The sequence below is a fragment of the Diachasmimorpha longicaudata genome, chromosome 2 (assembly GCF_034640455.1).
Source record: "Diachasmimorpha longicaudata isolate KC_UGA_2023 chromosome 2, iyDiaLong2, whole genome shotgun sequence".
NCBI classification, from domain to species: Eukaryota; Metazoa; Arthropoda; class Insecta; order Hymenoptera; family Braconidae; genus Diachasmimorpha; species Diachasmimorpha longicaudata.
In genome coordinates, this window is record NC_087226.1 from 10,186,167 (window position 1) to 10,207,146 (window position 20,980).

The 20,980-nt window shown below is 39.6% G+C and overlaps 5 protein-coding genes across 13 annotated transcripts; 4 read left to right on the forward strand and 1 right to left on the reverse strand.

The window, feature by feature from the left end:
- Positions 1–17: 17 nt before the first annotated feature.
- LOC135173054 (uncharacterized) lies at positions 18–2,532 on the reverse strand. The gene is made up of 3 exons (XM_064139646.1): positions 2,311–2,532; positions 306–1,874; positions 18–184 (listed from the first exon to the last, which is right to left on the reverse strand). Exons 1-3 carry the CDS (start codon positions 2,440–2,442, stop codon positions 56–58), a joined length of 1,830 nt encoding a protein of 609 aa, XP_063995716.1. The 5' UTR covers positions 2,443–2,532; the 3' UTR covers positions 18–55.
- Positions 2,533–2,645: 113 nt separating this feature from the next.
- LOC135173069 (odorant receptor 13a-like) lies at positions 2,646–5,177 on the forward strand. 2 transcript variants are annotated; one of them, XM_064139669.1, is made up of 9 exons: positions 2,646–3,179; positions 3,409–3,528; positions 3,603–3,720; positions 3,816–4,077; positions 4,162–4,263; positions 4,385–4,493; positions 4,604–4,677; positions 4,754–4,886; positions 5,038–5,177. In XM_064139669.1, exons 1-9 carry the CDS (start codon positions 3,006–3,008, stop codon positions 5,086–5,088), a joined length of 1,143 nt encoding a protein of 380 aa, XP_063995739.1. In that variant the 5' UTR covers positions 2,646–3,005; the 3' UTR covers positions 5,089–5,177. The 2 variants fall into 2 exon arrangements, with proteins under 2 accessions (XP_063995739.1, XP_063995738.1); XM_064139668.1 differs by having other exon boundaries at positions 4,385–4,475; positions 4,541–4,677.
- Positions 5,178–5,356: 179 nt separating this feature from the next.
- LOC135173071 (odorant receptor 63a-like) lies at positions 5,357–9,433 on the forward strand. 8 transcript variants are annotated; one of them, XM_064139673.1, is made up of 11 exons: positions 5,375–5,732; positions 5,961–6,121; positions 6,246–6,363; positions 6,634–6,753; positions 6,986–7,262; positions 7,387–7,485; positions 7,564–7,654; positions 7,905–8,041; positions 8,299–8,431; positions 8,499–8,837; positions 8,953–9,433. In XM_064139673.1, the coding sequence occupies exons 2-10, from the start codon at positions 5,978–5,980 to the stop codon at positions 8,553–8,555; spliced, it is 1,176 nt and encodes a 391-aa protein (XP_063995743.1). In that variant the 5' UTR covers positions 5,375–5,732; positions 5,961–5,977; the 3' UTR covers positions 8,556–8,837; positions 8,953–9,433. The 8 variants fall into 8 exon arrangements, with proteins under 8 accessions (XP_063995749.1, XP_063995743.1, XP_063995742.1 ...); XM_064139672.1 differs by having other exon boundaries at positions 5,376–5,812; positions 5,887–6,121; XM_064139671.1 differs by having other exon boundaries at positions 5,378–5,795; positions 5,887–6,121.
- Positions 9,434–9,571: 138 nt separating this feature from the next.
- Positions 9,572–12,362, forward strand: LOC135173013 (odorant receptor 82a-like). Its single transcript, XM_064139587.1, has 9 exons — positions 9,572–10,013; positions 10,302–10,419; positions 10,512–10,631; positions 10,873–11,134; positions 11,226–11,273; positions 11,530–11,620; positions 11,681–11,817; positions 12,031–12,163; positions 12,233–12,362. The coding sequence occupies exons 1-9, from the start codon at positions 9,858–9,860 to the stop codon at positions 12,281–12,283; spliced, it is 1,116 nt and encodes a 371-aa protein (XP_063995657.1). The 5' UTR covers positions 9,572–9,857; the 3' UTR covers positions 12,284–12,362.
- Positions 12,363–13,502: 1,140 nt separating this feature from the next.
- Positions 13,503–20,914, forward strand: LOC135173053 (uncharacterized). The gene is made up of 5 exons (XM_064139645.1): positions 13,503–14,306; positions 16,847–17,000; positions 18,299–18,530; positions 18,710–19,099; positions 19,216–20,914. The coding sequence occupies exons 1-5, from the start codon at positions 14,264–14,266 to the stop codon at positions 20,497–20,499; spliced, it is 2,103 nt and encodes a 700-aa protein (XP_063995715.1). The 5' UTR covers positions 13,503–14,263; the 3' UTR covers positions 20,500–20,914.
- Positions 20,915–20,980: the final 66 nt, after the last annotated feature.

Below are 20,980 nucleotides of genomic sequence, written 5' to 3' on the forward strand. Positions count from 1 at the left end.
AAACACGAAATCAATGCTTCATTTACAATTTTGTCATTTATTTATCATTATAAAATTAATACAATTGAATCATCTCTATCGAATAGAACTTGTTGAATCCTTTGGAAGATATTTTTAATGGTTTTCCGTTCAATATTCGCTGGAGCATGGGTCTCAGCTCTTCCATCTCTTTCTGTACCTGGAACTGAGTAAGAAATAGGAATTAAAATTTGTATTCCGTTAGCAGCCCCCACATTAAATTCTAAATGAAATTCGCAAAATTTAAATGGAGGAGCTCAAATGGAAAATAAGCCACATAAACTCACATGATCATTCAGAATGTCGTGCAGCTTCCCGAACAACCTGAGCACCTGAGGGTCTTTAGACAGCAAATAATGTTGATAATGCGAATCCATAATCAAACTGCACCACTCATAAAGCTGCTTATCATTGGCCTCCAGGTCACCCTCCCCCTCTCCCTCTTGACTCAGTTTTCCTATAAAATACTCCATCAGCCTTAGCACCTCATCGAACATCAGACTAGCCTTCAGATGAGGTAGCAAGCAAATATCAGAAAAGCTGACACTGAATATCCTGTCCAAAAATTGATGCCTGGTGATGATGCTTCCGTGTTTCTCTGAGGCGCCATTCTGCATGGGAACAAAACTTTCCTCCGGGGTTCTAATTCCAAACGCCAATAAATCAATGAGCAGTTTCTCCGGGAGATCCTTAAAATTATTTAAACACCAGACAATTGCCCTCACGTCTTTTCCCTCAATCAACTGAGGAATCAACTCCCTCTGAATGGTGGCATCGCTGGCCCCTTCATTCACGTGAACTGTTATCTGTTTGGCGATATTTTTGGGTACCCCTACGATGGGAACTCTGTCAGGTACCTTGATTGACTCCTGCCAATCAGCAATAGTGGATTCTCTGATCTCCATGACATCGCAATCGTCACTGGTCTGATCGTCGCGCTGAAATCTCAGGGAGGACCCAAGCATCGTTTCTATTCTCTGGGAGGCCAGGCGATAAGAGACAACAGCTAAATGTTGATTGGCAGCTAACAGAAGCTTATTATCCATCTGCCAGAGTTTGGCCCCTTTGGTGTAGAGCTTGAGTTTGTGGATCGCTTGAGCGAGTTTAAACTGAATATTGTAGATGATGATAACAGCCCCTTCCTCATTGGCATCCGCTCCATACATCGCTATTGTTGATTCGTTGAGGGCAGCCATTGCTACTGGATGTTTGGCACTGATGGAGGTGATGACGCTCACGAGAATTCCTGGAACTGGCTCTGGACAGGCACCGGTCAAGGGATAACTGTATAGACGACCGTGAGACCAGAGAGTCAGGAGATACGCGTTGTTCTGGTCCTGGAGAATGACGTGACCTACCAGCTCCTCCGATGGCCTTTTTAACTCTATCCTCACGTCAGTGTCACTGTTACCAACGTACGTCTCGCTGTCTACCTCGCGTACCAAAAAACTAGAGTGCTCTGGAGGTGTTTTTGTGGAACTCAGGGCACAAAGATACGTTTTATTGTTGATGCAGAGGAGGCGACAGTCTGAGAGCTCTTCGCTGGGTGAATTTGGGGGAATCTTGCTGCTCCAGGTCTTACGATTCTCAAGGGCCCATGATAGGGAAGCTGTTGCTCCATCTCGTCTAACCAGGACTGGCGAGTCTTGCTCAGAGGAGGGAACGACTATGGCACGAAATGGAAGTTGGAATTTATATTTTTTCACTTTGTGCAAGTGCTTCTCGGTCTTCTCCCATAATCGGAGGTATTTCTCGTTGAAGACGGCAACGTAACTGTTGGTCTGTCGATCGTAGACGACTTGCGTTGTCAGCCACTCCTGGGATGACCAACAGCTCGCTTCTTTGAGATCTTGGAGCTAGAGGGTGTGTAAGATTGGGTAGAATACAAGGAAAAAAGAATACTCGTGTCAACTATCACTAATTTAAGACGAATAATATAATAAATGAGCTATAACAAAAATATTGCCATCTTGCTTGAATATCAAGTAGTCAAAAGTGACTAATCTCGTCTTACGTTCATGGTCTTTTTAGTATCGGAAATTAACAGATAAAAGCTTTCATACGAGATGAAGAAGTCATTGGTACATTGTAGAATATTTCTTTACTTCATCAAGGGTTGCAAGGTTCTTTCTATTATGCATAAGACATATAACAAAAAGGATCAAGAAAAAAATGACATTCCTCTGTATCAATTGTTTTCTTTAACAGTAAATCAATGACGTCCTGATAAGTCTCATTGCTTTTGTTAACAATTGAAATAGCAACAATAAGAGTCTATCAAAATAAACTAACCTTATATCTGTACACCATGTTCCTCCCCAAAGTAACAATTGCACATCCCGAGTCAGCATCCTTTTCAACACCAAGTAAATTCTGTGGATCAATCCCGGGGCACAACGTATGATATGAACTGAATTTTGCCATTGTTTGTATTTTTAATTTTTCTAAATTTTGGTTAGAGTGTGAATACAACGTGTTGCCATGCCGCCAGCAGCTAAAGAGCTACGCGGACGAACTACACTCGATCGGTACAGAAGATTGCGCGGCGGGAGAGCACCAGCTAATTTGAAATAAGGTATTTACGCATTTCACCCGTTAAATGTATAAATGCAAAAGTACAGCTCTCGAACCATAATTTCTTTGTAATAAATAACTGAAGAATTTGGTAAATAGCATAAAGTGCGAGAAGCTGAGACAGCCCCTTCCCGGGAGGGTCGATAAACTTATAGGAAAGTTCCTAAATAAAACTTTATCCAAGTTAGTTGGAAAATAAATTAGAGGCCAATTTTTTATTCAGCTCCCTCGTACTTCTGAGGGCCTGCCTCACAGGGAAACTGACATCCACGCATATGCATGTCTCCTCCGATGAAGGCTTTCGTCTTCATTTCCTCAAAGTGGTTCCACGAAAAGGGTTGAAGAGCAATTGAGCTGTCAAGCGCAAGTGTTGCATTTCGTCAAGTTCTCGCATACGTAGTGAGCGTATTACGATGTCAGTCTGCAAGCGGAGCACATGCAATATGGACTTTTGGGACCAGCGATACTACAGCACAACAAAAACTCTATCTTGTCTGATGGGATTGTGGCCATATCAGTCTAAAACCCAGCTTATTGTCCATCGTAGCATTATTTTTTTATTATTTATTATTCAAGTCATACCCGAGGTAGGTTATTAAACTCTTGATTGTTTAATCCATCTGCGATTATTGTTTTGTTAAGTGTAGTCATACAGGTGAAAACTATTCGGGAAATGCCATCAGCCTTAAAAATTCATTTTCGTCTCATTTTTTCTATTCATATTCCTTAAATTTGTAGATTAAGATTTGATATCTAATTTTTGACTTCTTGGTTTGGTAATTTTCATAGAATTTTTATTTTCTTCTCTTGGTGTAGATTCTGGCTGTTTTTCTTAACTCGGCCGATCTTGATGTTATCATGGACTCGGTAGGAACGTTCATAATGGATGCGGGTTTTTTAATAAATGCATTTACATATTTTTGGAATTTTAAAAAGGTAAGACGCACATTTCATAATCATACTTCTCTCTGATTCAGCAATGGTATGAGCCCGTCATGGAAAATTTTCAGATGAAGATTCTTCTAGATAATGTCAAAGAAAACTGGAAAATATTTCCGAAGAACGAAGGACAGCAAATATTGGAGAAATATGCTAGAGATGGTGGCAAGCTGGCCACCCTTTACGCAGGTTTAATCCACTGAATAATAATTATTCAATTTATTCTTTACCCCGCGTTCTTATTTGATTTTTTTTCAAAATATAATATTTGTGAACTATTTCAGCCGGCATCTGTGCATCCGGAATTTTTTTTACAACTGAACCATTACAGTGGAGACTGCTCAACACAATGTTAAACGCCAATTTCAGTGTTCCGCTGTTCTGCACTCCAATGGAATATCCGATGATTGATGTTGAAAAATATTACTATGTTATTCTATTCATCCAGGAGATATCTGTAGCTGTTGTCATCAGCATGGTTGTCGTTTATGATTTATTATTCTTCCTCTTCTCTCAACATGTTTGTGGATTATTTGCCGGTTTAGGGTGAGAATAATTATTCGAAAAATGTAGAAACTCAACAGTAGTGGAGACCAATTTTTTAAATTACATCGCACATTCTTCTATAAGGTATGCAATTGAGAATTTGCCAGTTGACAGGCACAGTCGATCCGATGACAGGGGATTTCGATATGTCAAACGTTGTATTCAAATACACAGTCGTGCGATAAGGTGAGTGAGTAAAACAAAATTTATTTTATTAAACTGCATGTATTACCATGAGCTCATTTAAAATGTGAGATTATTTATAATTAAAGTAGTTCGTATCAGTAAATCATTGTTAATCGTTTAGATTCTCTAATTCACTTGAAGACCTTGTGGTTTGGAATTTCTTCTTCATGATGGGACTGAACATGATAATCATGAGTTTAACCGCAGTTCAGGTGGAACTGCTTGACGATGTGAGAATAAGTTCTTTTGATAAAATTAGACATTGTTTTTATAACAGGTAGTCAGCAACACCAACGCCATAGGAAGACTTTTGAAGAATTGTGTATTCGTGATTTCGCAGTTGGTGCATCTCTTCATAACGTGTTTCATGTGCCAACGAATCATAGATCATAGCTCGGATCTCCAGGCGAAAATGTAGAAATTAATGATTCTCACCATTTTAGGAATGAATTTGTAAGGTGATATAAATGCTACGATTTTCTTTCTCTAGAACAAATTCCCGATGGTGTTTTAGTACAGTGAAGACCCAGCAGTTGATAAAATTGATGATCCTGAGGAGTCAAATTCCGAATCAGCTGACAGCAGGGAAACTTATGGTCATGTCACTGGAAACATTCACAGTGGTGAGATGACTAAAAATGACAGCATTCACATTCACCTGCGAGGCCTCTTTTCAAATTCGATATTTTCAAAAATATAACTTTAGAATTTTATTCACACTCTGTGACAGGGAGAGAAATTAATGATAAAATTCATTGACACATGATATTTCAGATCGTGAAAACATCAGCATCTTACTTTACCGTATTTTTGGCGATGCAATAAATGGGGAAGAAGACTGGATGAGGAGTGAATTAAAATATATCAATTATTTTAATAAGCGCTTCTTTATCACCAGCAATTTTAATGTACAGTTAATTTACATAGACTTGTGCAAAACCTGACAATAAACATTACGAGTACCGTACTTTTGCGTGCTACACTTTTGGCTATCATCGGCCATTCGGAGAAGCCCTCACAAAGTTCTAGAAGTCAAAAGTAGCGAACACGTGCCGCCACCCGCTGATTTTCCGTCTAGACACATTGCAACGGGGCAATTCCGAGGGGTGTAAAAATCCCTTGCAACATAGAGAGAAAAAAAAGTAGAAGCACGTGAGAATTTCCCAGACATTTTCATCTCTCACCCGTGCCAAACCCATCAATAATTACGCAATTCTGAATTAATGATGAGACCTTTGAGGAGTTACCGTCTTATGATGTGATGCAACTCTTTTTTCACTTCCCTCTCATGAAATGTAACGGCATATTCCCCTAAGCAATTTACCTGTCATCTAATTCCACAATCTTTCTCTTCACTCCGGAAAAATATCGAATCTATGTGTGTTCTAAAGGTGTATGAGTTGTCCATAAGGGAAAACTATTTTATTACCGCGAGGGGCTGTTTTACGTGGGAAATTCGGAGTCAACTGGTAAAACGATTCAAGTCAACTATCGCAATCGTCCAGTTTTCGATGAATATCTCGAGATCTGAGGCAAATAGCAAAATTTGGTTGAAACCTTTTTTGTAGCTCTCAACTAGTGTGATAAGAAAGGTTATAATCAAAATTTGTGTATCTCCCTTAGATTTGGACATATTTTCGAAAAACTCAGCCGAGGAATGGGTAGACAACTCGTTTTACCGCTTCTAAAATTCTAAGGGAACTGCAAACGAACAATGGAATTCTGGAATCAGCGTCATTATAGTTGTCTAAAAGTTTTGTCATGTTTGTTGGGACTGTGGCCATATCAGTCCTCAAGGGAGATTCTTATTTATCGAACGGCCGCTGTCGTGTTATTTATTCTTCAAACAACACCTCAGGTGAGTTTTTGTCGACTTGTCCAGAGCAAATGTAAAATTTCTGACGTTTAGTCATAATCCAAAGTTCATTAGAGGCAGATATCCTCGTAAAGTTAATCCCTACGACATTTTTCTATTATTCCAGATATTAGCACTCAAAAGTTATTATTACGACTTTCAACTTGTTATGGAATCTATGACTTATTTCATGATTGAAATTACATTTATAGTAAACTTTGTCACATATCTCTTCCAATTCAATAAGATAAGTAATATGAATCACCAGTCGTGACAGCCAAAAAATTATTAAAATCGTGAGAATCCCATGCAGGGTTTGCCGACGGTGCCAAAGGGGCCGATCATTGGGCCGAAATCGGCTGGCCGATCAGCGGCTAACTTGTTGCCGACTTCGGCCCAATGTGTGGCCGTTGTGTACAACCTTACGTGGGTGAATGATTGGTGAAATTGGCAAAAGGAAAAAATTAGTGAATGTTCCGAATTAACAGAATGTCACTTGAATGAATTTTAATTATAGATGAGAAATATGCTGGATATGATTAGGGAAGATTGGGGCATATTTACGGAAGACAATGGACTGAGAATACTTCATACATATGCCAGTCAAGGGCAGAAATTTTCAGTCTTATACGCAGGTGAATTTGATAAATAATAAGATATAATCATTCGATTTATCGTCTATTTCCCGGAAAATGGAGAGAAATTACAAAAATTTACAAAATTCTCTTTTATTTTTATTAGAAATTTCTTTCTGTGCGGTTTAGGAACATCTCAGGGCACCTGGGGATGATATAGAAGTTGATATTAATTTTTCCTGTTCAGTATTTCTGCGCATAAATACTCTGGTAATATTTTCCTATGCCTTAGGCAGCCTTTACGTCTCCGGCGTCTTCACCACGTTAAAACCTCTGCAGCTGAGACTCATGAATATCCTTTTCAAATCTAACATCAGTGTTCCGAAATTTTTCATACCGATGGACTACGGCATGATAAATGTCGATAAATATTACTACGGTCTTCTGTGTCTCTCGGAAATGTCTGTCAGCATCATTGTGGTGATGGTTCTTGCATATGATCTGTTCTTCTTCCTCTGCGCTCAACATATTTGCGGACTATTCACTGCACTAGGGTATTGTGCACTTTGGTAACGTACATTGAGTGCACTGAGACAGAAAAATTAGTGAAATGATTTCCTGGGGCGCTGCACAATAATTATTTCAGATAGACAAATTGGAATTTAATTATTTGTATAATTTCTGTGATTTAAGTGTTGCTGTTGAAAAAATTCCAACTGATTGTCAATTGTTGGTTGATGGGACATATAACTATCTGAAGACCTGCGTTACAGTTCATAAACGTATACTTAGGTATGGAATAGCAAAACCCATCAGTGAATGTGATTTTTTCCTGTTAAAAACGCATTTTAATTCGTCTAATTTTCACAGATTTGTCAATCTACTGGATGAAATTCTTCGTTGGAATACTTTCATCTTGTTAGGATTCACCATGATCGATCTCAGTATGATTGAATTGCAGGTGAGAGGACTATAAGGAGAAAAATATTAAGGAAAAACTAGGGAACAATTGGCGAAGTCCGTAATAAAGAGTCGTTGGGTAAAAATTGCGGAACAACTTGCAGTTGATTTTCGCCGAAGAAATTTTAGAAAATCTACGCGACGATTTTTCCAATTTATTTCTCGAAGCACACTTTCCTATTTTCCACTTCGTGTATATATCCATAAGTCATCGGGGACTAATGTCAGTTGAATATATTTTATTTTTTCAGCTAGCGCTGCATTTGGACGACATTGGAGAAGTTCTGAAGAACCTCGTGTTCATTGGGAGCGTAATGACGCGTTTCTTTATCATATGCTTTGTGGCTCAACGAGTAACGGATCACAGCGTTGATTTCCAGAATAATCTGTACAATGAAGTCTTCATATTTTTCAACTTGAATTTGGGTAGCGAAGGGGTAAAAACTACGATATCTCTGAATCAGGGGAAAATGCGGTCAATGATCAGACCACTTGCACTCTCTGTTTTACACTCAACTCACTTTTCAAATAAGTTTTTAAACGAAAATTGTCTGTCTTCGATTCCGAGATATTCAGTGACTTGAATTGTCTAATTTCTTCGCTACTGATGGTTTTCCATCAAATAATAAGAATCGTGGTTTCCAGAATCAATTCGCGATGGTGCGATATCTCTCTGAAGTCTCGACACTTGATCAAATTCTTCATAATGAGGAGTCAAAGACCTTGTCAATTGACCACTGGTAAAGTTCTAGTAATGTCCTTCCAGTTGTTCACAGTGGTGAGTACTTTTGATTTCAGAGTAGAGAATAATTGTTGTTCCTTCAAACATTAGTTAATATTTACAGGTGGTAAAGGCATCGGGCTCGTATTTTACAATGCTCCTGGCCATGCAAGGACATTGAAATGATAAACTCTCAAAATATTATGATAATTATTGAAATTAATTATTACGATTCTATCTCAACATACGTTAATGAAATTCACTGGTGTAATTTATTCAATAATTCGTTGCTCTGAATTTCAAATTTGTTTAAAATTCATACTAGAGGTACATCATCGCCAATGCAGGGTTTGCCGACCTCAGCACCACGGCCGATCATCGGGACCCCGTTGAATGTTTTTTGAGGAATCAGCTGATGATTTGTCATATACATATGACCACTAGTTTATTCCTAGGTCCATGGGTAATGAGCTGCAATGTAGTGTAAACTATGATTATTAATAAATAGTCAAATATTGTACCATCAACCTGTAATCAAATTAATTTTATTGATTTTGTTAATTGGTTCAATTGAGTAGACAGTGTCTGGGCGATGATCGGTACCGATTGGGCGCAGATGGAGCTGAGAATCCAAGGGACAGCAGATGATCGGCAGGTCATTGATGTTGATCATCGATTAAGTCCGTGCTGACCTCACCCCAATGAGTGGCCGTTGTGTACGACCCTACACCGATCGAGTACCTCCGAATTCTTCGCCTCCTGGTGATGTAATATCAGTACATTGTTAAAAAATCGCTTCTGCCATGTGGAAAAAAATTTTGAAATGTCGTTCAGCTAATTTTCCCGTTGACCACTACCGGTTTTTTGACATATTGATACTTCCATGAAATTTTACACATGACAAGTTGTCTGCGAGGTCACTACACTGTACCCCTGGAACGAAATTTTCTCCCTGTCTGATTTTTTATGACTCTGATACTCCGCCCGTCCCAATATCGATTGCTATATCGCTCCCATGAGAAAAACTGAGACACAGAAAATGAAAATAAAGTGTAATAGCACTCGTGAAGCTAGAGAAACATAAACGCTTCAATTCCAAGGTGAAAAAAAAATACAGAGTGTGAAAAAGGGGAAGATAAGTGAACATTTAGGTCCCATTAACTGAGCGATTACAAATCAATAATAAAACTTGAGTGAATGGTAGCGACTGAAATCGGTGCACCTGCACCACTGCAACTCTTTTTTCCCCTTCTGTCCTGTAAATTATTGCGGAAAATTGTGCTGAACAACTTGCCTGTCACTCACGACTGTTCGATTTTCCCTCTCAGACGAATATCGAATTCATTTCCATTGTTACGAAACGGAGGGTTCCTTCTACTAGGAGTTGAAGCACTTTTGAAGGAAATGAAAGATCTATGCGTTTGAAATACGGGAAAATATATTGTGGACTAGTAGCAATACACATATCGAGTTTATAGACAAAATGGCGAACAGTATGGACTTCTGGAATCAGCCTTACTACAGCTGCCTAAAAATTTTGTCACGCTCACTTGGACTCTGGCCATATCAGTCCCCGAGGGAGAGTTTTATTTGTCGATCGATCGCAATATTCTTGTTCTTCTTTCAAACAATCCCTCAGGTGAATAATCGCACGTGGAAATTAATATTTAGGGAAAAAAGTTGCGTGAAAGTCCCATAATTTGTCAGAGAAAATTCAGATAAAAAATATAAAAAGCTCCTAAAAGTTTTGCAACTGTTCCATCAATTTTTCCTCAACATTCTGTATTTTTACAATCACAAGATTGTTGGGACTTGAAGAATCTTCCGAACATTATTCCGATGAGCTTTTTAGTGATCGAAAACAATCAGAAGACCAATTCTTCCAGAGATGACTTATATTTCACACGTGAATTTCACATTGTTGTAGACAATAGCTCTCCGAAATTATTACAATGACTTTCAACTTGTTATGGAGTCCATGACTTATTTCATGATTGATCTTACAGTCATATTGAACTTCATCACGTATTTTTCAAAAACTGAAAAGATAAGTTGCTCTCATTAAAGTGTAGCCAGGAGCTGGTTAATCGAAATTGCATGCGTTAACGGGAATTTCATCTGCTTTAATTTCATTTATAGATGAGGAAGTTATTGAATAGAATCAGAGAAGATTGGGAACTATTCACGAAAGACAATGGATTAAATATACTTCACAAATATGCCAGTCAAGGACGGAAATTTACACTTTTCTATGCTGGTGAGTTTAATTAAAAGCTTGTGGTTCTCTGAATTTTCATTTTTTTAAATTAAACCCTTTGTTAATGTTAATAATAGGAGAAAAATATTTAAATTCTTTCCCATTTAAAATTCAATTCTGTTTTTTTATGCTCTATCGACCTGTTATAATCCTGGAAATCCGAAATCGCGATTTTTTAAAAAATCACTGTTGAATCACACATTCACTAAATCAACTGATCATTCATATTAATTTTCTTCAGGTAGTTTGTACTTATGTAGCATGTTTGTAACGCTGATACCCCTCGAATTGAGACTCATAAATATACTATTAAAAACGAACATCAGTGTTCCGAAATTTTTCATACCGATGGAATATCCTATGGTCAATGTCGATAGATATTACTACTGTATCTTCTGCCTGACGCAGATGTCGGTCAGCATTATCATGCTGATGATAGTCACCTACGATATCTTCTTCTTTCTCTGTGCGCAGCATATCTGCGGATTATTTGCCGCTCTAGGGTACTTACCCATTCATCAGCATCTTGTTTTGTGTGCCATATTGTGACTAATTGATGATAATTCCAATCATGATTTATGTCCCACTGTCAAGCGCTGCTATCGAAAGAGTCCCGACTGCGCCTCATCTGGACAAACGGACGTATGATTATCTTTGACGCTGCGCCCAAATTCATGAACGTGTCATCGGGTATGAAACGACGTGTATTATCATTGGAATTATATAGATCAATTACTTTATTATTATGGAAAATACATTTTTTCATTACGCTGTGCAAGAATGGTATATTATGCCCCTACTGTGCAAATTTGTTTTCTGAAAATCCGTTTTTCCGTTTTTATTTCTGATTTTTTTTCCAATTTGTCACAATTAATGTTTGTCTTATTTTATCTGACAGACATGTCAAATTACTTGATGAAATTCTTCACTGGAATACTTTCATCCTGTTAGGATTGACTATGGTTGATATGAGTATGATTGAATTGCAGGTAAGAAATTCTATCCACACATGACAATATGATATTTTAATTATTAATATTGTTTATTAGTTGGTACTACATTTGAAGGACATCAGTAGAGTTTTGAAGAATTTCATTTTCATCGGTTCCGTAATGATGCGTTTCTTCATCGTATGCTTCGTCTCTCAACGGGTGACAAATCATAGTGTTGATTTCCAGAAAAATATGTGAGAAAATCCATATTTCCTTAAGAGACGGGTAAAGTGGGTAATTCGGACGTTTTTACGTGGCAGTGACTCATTGAGTTATTGATGAAGTGCGCCACACAGCCGATGAATTAATAGTAGTTATTGTGACCACTCGCGTGTTAGAAAAGTTGGAAGTTCTCATACTCCACTATTCCCTCCTGATTCTCATGTGCTTGAAACGATTAATTTCAGAATGAATTCACAGTGGTGTGACACCTCACGAAGATCCCAAAATTTGATAAAATTCGTCATGATGAGGAGCCAGATACCATGTCAGTTGACTGCGGGTAAGGTCCTAGTAATGTCATTCGAATTATTTACAGTGGTGAGTACATTCCCAAATTTTATCTTAATCTCTGGTTTATTAATTGCAATAATTCTTTAATATTTACAGATTATGAAGACATCTGGTTCGTACTTCACAATGCTTTTGGCAATGCAATGAAGCACCAATGAATCTTGCCAATGACTCGTTAAAATTCTGTAGAATGATTTCAACTGAATAAAAATGAAATTTTGTGGCAGTTTGTGTTGTGCCATTTTTCAACTTCGTATCCTAATACGAAGTTTAAAAATCATAATTCTTTGTTTTAAATTTCTTTTCTAAGAAATTAATTTGTCGAACTCTACAAAACGCTAAATACAAATCTTTGAAATTATGAGGAATCAGGAAATCATCGAATCACCAATCAATATCACAATTCTTTGAGTTGATAATTCCTCGAGGAATAAATTCAATTACGATGAATTTATCCATTTCAGGATTTTTTTTGTAAATTTAACGACAATCTGGTGATTAAGTGTTTACTTTGGAATCCCTCGGGGCGACAGGAGGTCCTGATGCCACTATATTTATACAAAAAATATAATTTCCCGTTGTGAGCCGGAAAAACCACCACGTAAGTGAGATACACCGGGTCTCCAAAAAGTCACGACAATGATCCCATTATGAACACATACATGGGGCGTCTTCCGATCTAAATCAATTTTCGCTAAATGCCCGTTAAATTCAGTGGGGAGTGCAGATGTTTTTTTTTTCAACCTGAATTGAGGGTTCGAAGCCTCAAGACTAGCGGGGGCCCACCCAAGTGAGATTTCTCAATTTGGTCCCATCCACGCGTCACAAATCTTCTTCACGAAACGAGTCAAACCCCAAAAATCTTCAAACTATCAATACGAGACCGAGCGTTTTTTTTCCCTAACAATAGTAGGGAAACCCCGAGAGGGATGTGATGCCCCGGATATAGTTGTCCATGCGGCTCCTGGCATTCTATTGTGGTCGGATCTAAATGGAGGGAGGTGGCCCTGCATTTGGGAAAACCTTTGAAAATTTGACGAATGGGAGAAGGAAAATGAGTGGAAGACTGGCATATGTATGGGGAGGGAGTGTCCGAGGGATGGATTTAAATCGAAAATTTGAAAATTGGATTTAATCTGTGTCAATAGGTGGTTGGTACATACACTGGGGAATAGAATTTCTGACAAATCGAAATTCCATGATTGATCAAATTTTTTGAACCATTGAAGGGTCGCAAAATAAAATCCTATTGGGAAAATCGATTTGAATTGAACTAACATTAAATTGTACAAAATCCATTGTAGTTGAGTAGAGCATATTTTGTTTATTCCATTGAATTTATAAAATACATGTTTATGTTGACGTGGAATTTACTCGGTCAGGACGACTATTTCCGGTTCCTTTTTTCCGGGAAATGAATCAGGAAATATTTTTTAATTTGGAGAACAGTGATACTAAAAGTGATTTAGACACAGAAATCATGAAATTTCCAATCGAATTAAAAATTCAATGTAAAATTCTGAAATTTTCAGTGAAATCCATCATTTCCAGATTTTTTAAACCCCTAAATCGCATTCGGTGCCACTGTCGTGAAAGTTAATTGCCCACTGTCCATGAAATTGTTTTTTTTACAAGTGTTCTCTGCATGAGCAATACCTCGTGACTTTCAAAATTCCCAGCAGTCTCCCCAAAAAAAAGGTCTCCAGAAAAACCTAAAAAATTCTTGTTGTATCATCCTAGGATGACAGCCAGTGACATTTCGTGTACATCATATCTATCTCCGTGAGATTCCGCTGGCAGGGCGAGCTATCAGTTTTGAGAAAGATAGCTGGAGCAGTGGAGCCTTGAAACCCTCTCAGCGGGTATCTTCGGTAGAGAAAGAATTTTTCGGCTTGCCGGGCCCTGCCGCCACCGAGGCTGCACTCAGGACCCACGCTGGGAGAATAGTGGGGGAATAATGTATATAGCTCTAGGGTTGGTCCCTCGGGGTCGACAGTTCTCTACGACTTCTCATCCCATACGTTTGTGATTCTATTTTACATCCCGCGTGCTCACTATTTACGGTGTATCATCGACAATATGTGATTCCGATAGATCGATACGAGATCAATTACTATATCTGAAACAATGGTCGCGCGGAGAACAGTGTTATTGTTGTTTATAATAATAGGTAAGTGTAAAAATAATTATTTGGTTTTGCAGTTGAAATACCGGAAGTTTATTTTACAATCTACGCATAGAATTTGGAGGATCTTTACTGCACGACCATTTTTACCATACGTCTCATTACCATACGAATGACAATATTGTGTTCCAACTTGTGAAATTGTTCTGAAATTTTTCTGCGCGTATGATAAGTCAACGAGATTATCATAATACCGAGGCTCTATTATCATACCGAAAATAATTTTTTTTAACTTTCTGTGAATCTTTAAAAATACCAATTTGAGGCAAAGACTCTCCTTGAAGAATCCCACATAGCATCACGCTCTCGAAAGGCTCTCGTTCAGGTATGAATACCAATTGAAACAATAGCGACCGGGTATAAAGAGTTTGATGACCACCGATATCGGAAGGATGCTAGTGTGTAATCGACTGCCAACGTTCCCATCACAATGGAATAACTAATTTTTCCGTTACCCCCACCAACAATTGCACCCGACAGACTCACGTACATAATGATGTAGAAACCACAAGTTGCAAGGGAAAGTGAGGGACGACAGTTCAAAATAAAATTTCAATATTTTTTCGAAACAATATACCGGTCTAGATGTGCGTAAAGAATCACTTTTCCGCACGCACACCTAAAATGACCGATTTTTGTGATACTGACATTGCTTTTTATCGCAGGGTGCGTAAAGGAAAAATTAATATGTTTCACCGGAACGTGCGAAACGCTGGATTTTTCGCACATATCGCAGGGAAATTGTGTTTAAAAATTTTTTGTATTAAAACCAGTTGTATAAAGCACGAAAAATCCAAACCCTCAATGCGATCGAATACTTCCATTCGGAAGCAAGAAACGTCCGCGCCTGTGTTCAAACGTCATGCGTAATTTGAAAGGGCAGAGCTAATGTTTTTGACGGTTCCCTTGTCGATTCTGTCCTTGTAGTAATCCTAGACGACCGGTCGGCGCTCAATCAACCCCTAAATACGATTTTCCCTACAATAATACTCGCACACACGTGCACCCCTGAGCGGCATGTGGGGAGAACATCCTGCGGGGGCTTTACAATTTTCCCAAAATCTTTCAGAGTAGATGGTGTTATGGTCCTCCACCAGTTCCCCTATTTATACTGGTTAACCAACCGTTCCCATTCATTATCGCTCCCTTTTTCATTCGTAATGTGATAATCTCACAAATGTCAGATGTTTCGTGCTGAGATTTGTCGAGGTGTTGTGGGGATATTCACCAATTTCGCTTCTTTCACATAAAATTTTCCAAATCAATCAATAAATTAATAAACCAAACACGAATGAATGACTAAATTCTATATCTTCAAATGTTCGGATACTTTAAAGTGTCCATGGAATTTGTTCAAGGTCCTACCATAATTGCAATATTTGAAAATGGGTATGGACCACCTGGGAACGACTAGTTAGCAAAAAAACTGTTTGTTATCTCTGGAAAAAAAAATTCCTGCGTAGAAGGAATTTTTTCTCACTGTTCAGCGAGACAAAAAAATCCTCATGCAATTGCCAATTGAAATGGGATTCACCTCACGATGTACCCTCTCCTTGAAAAAACCATTCCTCAATATTCATCTCGTCACCTCGGCCCTTCCCCGGTGTTTTATATCCACACGAGACGGTGACGGGTTCGCCAAGAAACTCATAAAATGACAAAAACTCGGGGAAAAAGAGAACTGCGAATGAAAAAAGGGAAATAGGCGGTGTTTCCTGATTTTGAGCTGTGAAATATCCGAAAAGTCCAGTCTCCCCCCCCTGGGATAAAGATCGGAGCTTGTCACCTGGGTCCTCACCGCAGGGTATTCACTCTTCCTCTATTTCTCCTGTTATTTTTTTGTCTTTTCCGCTTCGTCTTCCTTGAGCGCGACTGCGCCGATTCAGGTAGTAGCAGGGGGTTGAATCCACAGGGTGAAACGTAGATAATCCAATATACGTGAGTATTTATCTTTTAGAATCTGTCAGGCCCTAAATCTACGGTCCCGGCCAGCGGGTGGGCCCTCTTCTCTTCCATCTCACTCGAGAATAGACCTACCTGCTTCAGAGATATCTCTCATCCTCTCTCTCTCCTTCTCTGGCGCGTTGTTCTCTCGCGGGACTATGCAGAAGGAGAGCACTGGACTCCCGTGGACAAACGTCCGGGATGGCCGAGATATGTACGGGGAAATTTTTATACACGGAAGATATGACACGAATTTATCGTTCAGCATCTAAACACTGGCTGCGCGACAAAAGAAATGCTTCAGTTTTTTTTTCCTTTCTCCGCGTGTATCAGAGCGATAAAATCGAATTGTTGGGAATCTGAAAGGAGATATTTGGGTAAATGACCTGGGGAATTAATTTCTTGGCATTTATTTTTGTCAAGAAAACGCCCCCATCCCGACTTACTCCCCTAATTTAAATACATTAATTACAATTAATTTTCTAATACTTTTTTCAACATTGTCATTTTCATTTTTTTTTAAATAACAATACTATGTGCAATATTGAAGGAATTTTTTATTTTATTTTTTCTTCCTTTAGGTGTCTGTCACAGCTATGGAATTTGGAGCACCGACTGGACCGACACGTCGGGCAGCCAGTGCGATAGCGCGATCAGGGAGACAATCCAGGAGGACAGGGCAACCATCGTCGATGAGACACCAGACAGACTTCATTCTACTTGGCTATCTCAAGAGTGAGTCCCTTCCGTCTTTCTTATCTTCCTCTTCTTTTTTTTCCCGTTTCCCTTCCTCACCAGTTGCCGGCGTGCACTTTTCTCGCCCCTCATTACGAACACATGGCGTGAATTCGGGGAATCGTTATAGTTTTTGGAGGTCTCATTGCTTTTAATGGGGGGAACGTGGACCCAAACCGGATGATAAAATACTTAACGGTAGTTGAATGCTTAGAGATGGTTAGAGATTTGCCTCTCATTTATCATAGAGTGAATTGAGAGTCGAATACAAATGCCAGGGGCAATTCGGTTGAGCGATTTTTGTTAAAAGGCTCATAAGTGTCAGGGACTTGTATTCAAAGTTAAAAAATGAGGAGAATCGATCGGCCAAATGTGCCACTCAGATCTGTGGATATTCCGATTAAATTCATTTTTGGTCGGGGAAATTTTTGGCTTCTCCTATTGTCCTGAACTTTGTGGAGCAAAATCGATGGTCTGGGGGATATGCATTGTCACGAAATGGTGACACCGGTGTGAAGGACGGGAGACGTCTTTCAGCTATCCCCCGAGAGCAACACCAGACGCCCTGCACTATTGTCCGATTATTTACGAGTGTTACCAAGGCTTCCGCTGGCGTGAAAAATTTTCTCCTCTCAATTCTCAGAAAAGTAGGAGCTTTCATTTTTGGCCTTTGCAAGGTCCTTGTCAAGGAGATTCAACAGACTCTTTGACATGTGTGGAACGAATCGTTCTATTGAGCGTTAATGACGAATTCGAGAGAAACGAGAGATCGGAAAAAGTTTGAAAGAGAAATTCTCAGTTTTTTGAGGGGAAACATTTTCAACAGTAGTCCTCCATTTTCACTCTATTATTCGCGAGAGCGTTAGACATATTAATAATCAGATGAGCAAATTTTATTAATTAGAAACTACTGTGTCAATAGGACAAAAATTACTGTACCGTTAAATTATCCTCTGTGAGCACCGAGGTACAGATCGGGCCCGTTCGTCCTTGTTCGTTAATCTATTCTCAGTTAAATTTTGGAGCTTTCCAGATGTTCCGAACATAATCATAATTTATGAGAATCCTCAAGGTTCAATCTGTCCATTTATTTACCTAAACTTTCTGAAGTATCTTACCGACAAAAACACCTCAATTTTCGCCACATCCAAGACCCACCGAAATAGTTTAATCCTCAGAAAAAAAATTCACCCTCGATTACACTCTTAACACTCACCCAAGAAAATGCCTTCCACAATGTTGTTTTAGGATGACCACGTTATTTAGAAAAGATCATAATTCTGTTATTCTCCCGGCAGATGTGAAGTGAGGGCGGGCCCGGAGTATGTCATCAGGAAATACACATTCTTCAAGAATGGCACATATTTGCTTATAAGGCATCATTATGCTGAGGAGTCTTGTAGCGTGGCAACACACACTGTTGTGGCAAGAGGGGTCATTCGAATCCTGTCATCATCTGGATTAGCTCCTGGTGCTACGGAAGCGAGTTACCAGCTGGAACGCGTTTATATTGTACCCCTCACACGACAGGTCTGTAAAAATGTTTTGAAATGTTTTCTTTCTGAGGCAGATGAAAATCTATCACAATAAAAAATGCACGAGGGGGTCATCAGTGGAGGAGAAAAATAAAGATAAACACTTATCCGTTTCAGTCGACTGCACGCCGATCAATAATAGAGATAGTGATCGTTATTATTTTTTTTTAATAGGTTGCACACAAATTAGGCCATCGTGTGAACGTAACTTGCACACCGCAGCCCCGTTGGCGCCCCTACGTGCCCCAAATAATCTACGAACAACCGCCGAAGCGATTGTCGAAATTCAATTGGGAAGGACCTACATTCAATTCCTTTCAACTTCCAATTCCCTCGAGAAAACACGGAGTCCTCAATTGTCTGGAGCCCCTAGGTATTGATTTCAACGAACTACGACTTGTCAGGGTTCAAAAGAAGCCCCCAACATCGACAGTATTTGGATTGGGATCTAATGAGGAGCCGAAAGTGGAGCTCTTCCTTGGAAGTTTACCTCCAAACGTTTATCTCAGAGCATCGCACCGATCTACGTCGTTACAACCTACCGGACTCCTTCGTGCGGATACGGTAATTATCCATTTATCATTTTCATATCCATTGGCATTAAATAATTTAGCTCCCGGGAGGACTTGTTGCTCCTTTCGACGACACCCTAAATCCTCATTTATTTGTTCTCTTCACAGATAAAAGGATGTTTAGTCTGCAGTGCAATATCTCGAGGCACTGAGAACAGTCCACCCCTTCTCCACGAGGTGGCAGCCCTTCCAGCCCTTCTCGGTGGCTCGTGGATCTCCTCCAACTGCGAGAGCTGCGAGGGTGGTTTGTGGATAAAACGCCAGCTCAATGTTTACTCCGGTGACTTGTTATGGACCGGACGTTGGGAGTACTACGGTGATTCCGGATGCACCAGGTTCATCTACGCCGTGACTGCAGCCGGAAGTTACATCCAGCGGGCCGGTCGCCTGCGCCGTCACCAGCTCAGTGAGCGGGACTTTATCGAACCACAAGAGACTGTCCTCAGTTACCCAATTGACGAGATGATTGACTCTGAACAAAGTGACTTAGGCATGGAAAACCCGAAGAGATTCAAACGAAATGCTGACCAAATTGAGACGCAGAAGAATTTTTCACCGCGGATTAAATCGGAAATGGCGAAGAAGCTGTTGGACATTTATGAGGAAGACCGAAGCCTTAGCGCTGCCATGATACCGAAAATAAATTTCGAGGAAGCCAGGATTGAAGCAAAAACCAAGACAATATCAACTACCTCATCACCAACAACGATGACAATGACAGAAAGACAAACGGAAAAAATAACACTCGAACAAACAACGGAATCTCTGGTGGATTCAGCTCTACGAAGAACTTTGACCTCTGACGACTCCTACCGACATCTTCTTCGGAGTACACACCCCTCGTTGGCCGAATCATTTGCCACAATGCTTCGGGGAAATCAGAGACGCGAGGAGACAACACAAAAGCCCTTTGTATCTCCAATTCCCACGGGAACAACTGAACTTGATCTTCATGTTGCTGAGAGTCTACTTATTGCCGGTGATCTCTCGATAGCGGCACGATGTGGGGCTCAGATTGTTAGTGATGGAAGTGGAGGATTGAGAGTTAAACCGCTGAGTTCGTGGCCAAGACATTGTGTTAGACACGCTCTCGAGGCGCCCTCGACCCTTGGATTGAGGGCGAGGGTGGGAGTCAATTGGAGGGAACAGTATACATTGCTCGTTGGCCCGAGGGATGATAATTTGTGGGAGGCACCCCTGAGACGGTGTGGGAAGACCCCCAGTCGCAATTCCGCACTTAGGATTCATCTTAGGCAGAGTTTAGGGCACAGATATGGGCTTTTGACTTCTGGTGCCGCAAATTTTGGGACATGTGGACATTTTTATCTATTGTCCATTGCTCTAGTGACACAATTGTTGCTGCCATTCGCTATCCACTGGCATGGAATGTAGTGAGGGATAGGAAAGTTATGGAAAACTGAACTGCATTTGAAATTTCCTTTTGCAGAGACTCAAGCTATTTTTAAATTGCTCCGTTAAATACTCAAATTATTTTGTACAGTTAATCCCTAGGTATTTAAATTCATGTAAATAGAGATATCATTGTATATATGTATATTATATTGACGCGCAGTTGATCTTTTCACTGTATATGGACGAACGAAACCCAGTGACTCATTTGGCGAATACATAGACTTACAATTTAAGATTAAAAATGGGCTGACTTCGGCGCCTGAGGGACACCACCCCAGTGAAATCTTTTACGATTTAAAATTGTGTACAGTAGGATAAGAAATGTTAACGGACTGTGTATATTTAATGTTTCAATATAGCTATGTTTGAAAAACACGCAGGAATAATGTTCTTATCTACTCATTTGAACCGTTGCAGAATGGAATTGTGAATTTTTGGTGTTTGCTCTGTAGTGACGCCG

What these genes read in the sequence shown, in the direction of transcription:
- LOC135173054 (XM_064139646.1), bottom strand. Translation starts at nt 2,442, where the DNA reads ATGGCAAAATTCAGTTCATATCATACGTTGTGCCCCGGGATTGATCCA. An exon ending in ACATGGTGTACAGATATAAG is followed by an intron (nt 1,875 to 2,310) that starts GTTAGTTTATTT and finishes CACACCCTCTAG; the next exon opens with CTCCAAGATCTCAAAGAAGC. An exon ending in ACGACATTCTGAATGATCAT is followed by an intron (nt 185 to 305) that starts GTGAGTTTATGT and finishes TTTCTTACTCAG; the next exon opens with TTCCAGGTACAGAAAGAGAT.
- LOC135173069 (XM_064139668.1), top strand. Translation starts at nt 3,006, where the DNA reads ATGTCAGTCTGCAAGCGGAGCACATGCAATATGGACTTTTGGGACCAG. An exon ending in ATTTTTGGAATTTTAAAAAG is followed by an intron (nt 3,529 to 3,602) that starts GTAAGACGCACA and finishes GAAAATTTTCAG; the next exon opens with ATGAAGATTCTTCTAGATAA. An exon ending in GGATTATTTGCCGGTTTAGG is followed by an intron (nt 4,078 to 4,161) that starts GTGAGAATAATT and finishes TTCTTCTATAAG; the next exon opens with GTATGCAATTGAGAATTTGC.
- LOC135173071 (XM_064139673.1), top strand. Translation starts at nt 5,978, where the DNA reads ATGGAATTCTGGAATCAGCGTCATTATAGTTGTCTAAAAGTTTTGTCA. An exon ending in GTTCATAAACGTATACTTAG is followed by an intron (nt 7,486 to 7,563) that starts GTATGGAATAGC and finishes TAATTTTCACAG; the next exon opens with ATTTGTCAATCTACTGGATG. An exon ending in CCTTCCAGTTGTTCACAGTG is followed by an intron (nt 8,432 to 8,498) that starts GTGAGTACTTTT and finishes TAATATTTACAG; the next exon opens with GTGGTAAAGGCATCGGGCTC.
- LOC135173013 (XM_064139587.1), top strand. Translation starts at nt 9,858, where the DNA reads ATGGCGAACAGTATGGACTTCTGGAATCAGCCTTACTACAGCTGCCTA. An exon ending in TCTTTCAAACAATCCCTCAG is followed by an intron (nt 10,014 to 10,301) that starts GTGAATAATCGC and finishes ACATTGTTGTAG; the next exon opens with ACAATAGCTCTCCGAAATTA. An exon ending in ATTTACACTTTTCTATGCTG is followed by an intron (nt 10,632 to 10,872) that starts GTGAGTTTAATT and finishes AATTTTCTTCAG; the next exon opens with GTAGTTTGTACTTATGTAGC.
- LOC135173053 (XM_064139645.1), top strand. Translation starts at nt 14,264, where the DNA reads ATGGTCGCGCGGAGAACAGTGTTATTGTTGTTTATAATAATAG. An exon ending in ATTGTTGTTTATAATAATAG is followed by an intron (nt 14,307 to 16,846) that starts GTAAGTGTAAAA and finishes TTCTTCCTTTAG; the next exon opens with GTGTCTGTCACAGCTATGGA. An exon ending in TTGTACCCCTCACACGACAG is followed by an intron (nt 18,531 to 18,709) that starts GTCTGTAAAAAT and finishes TTTTTTTAATAG; the next exon opens with GTTGCACACAAATTAGGCCA.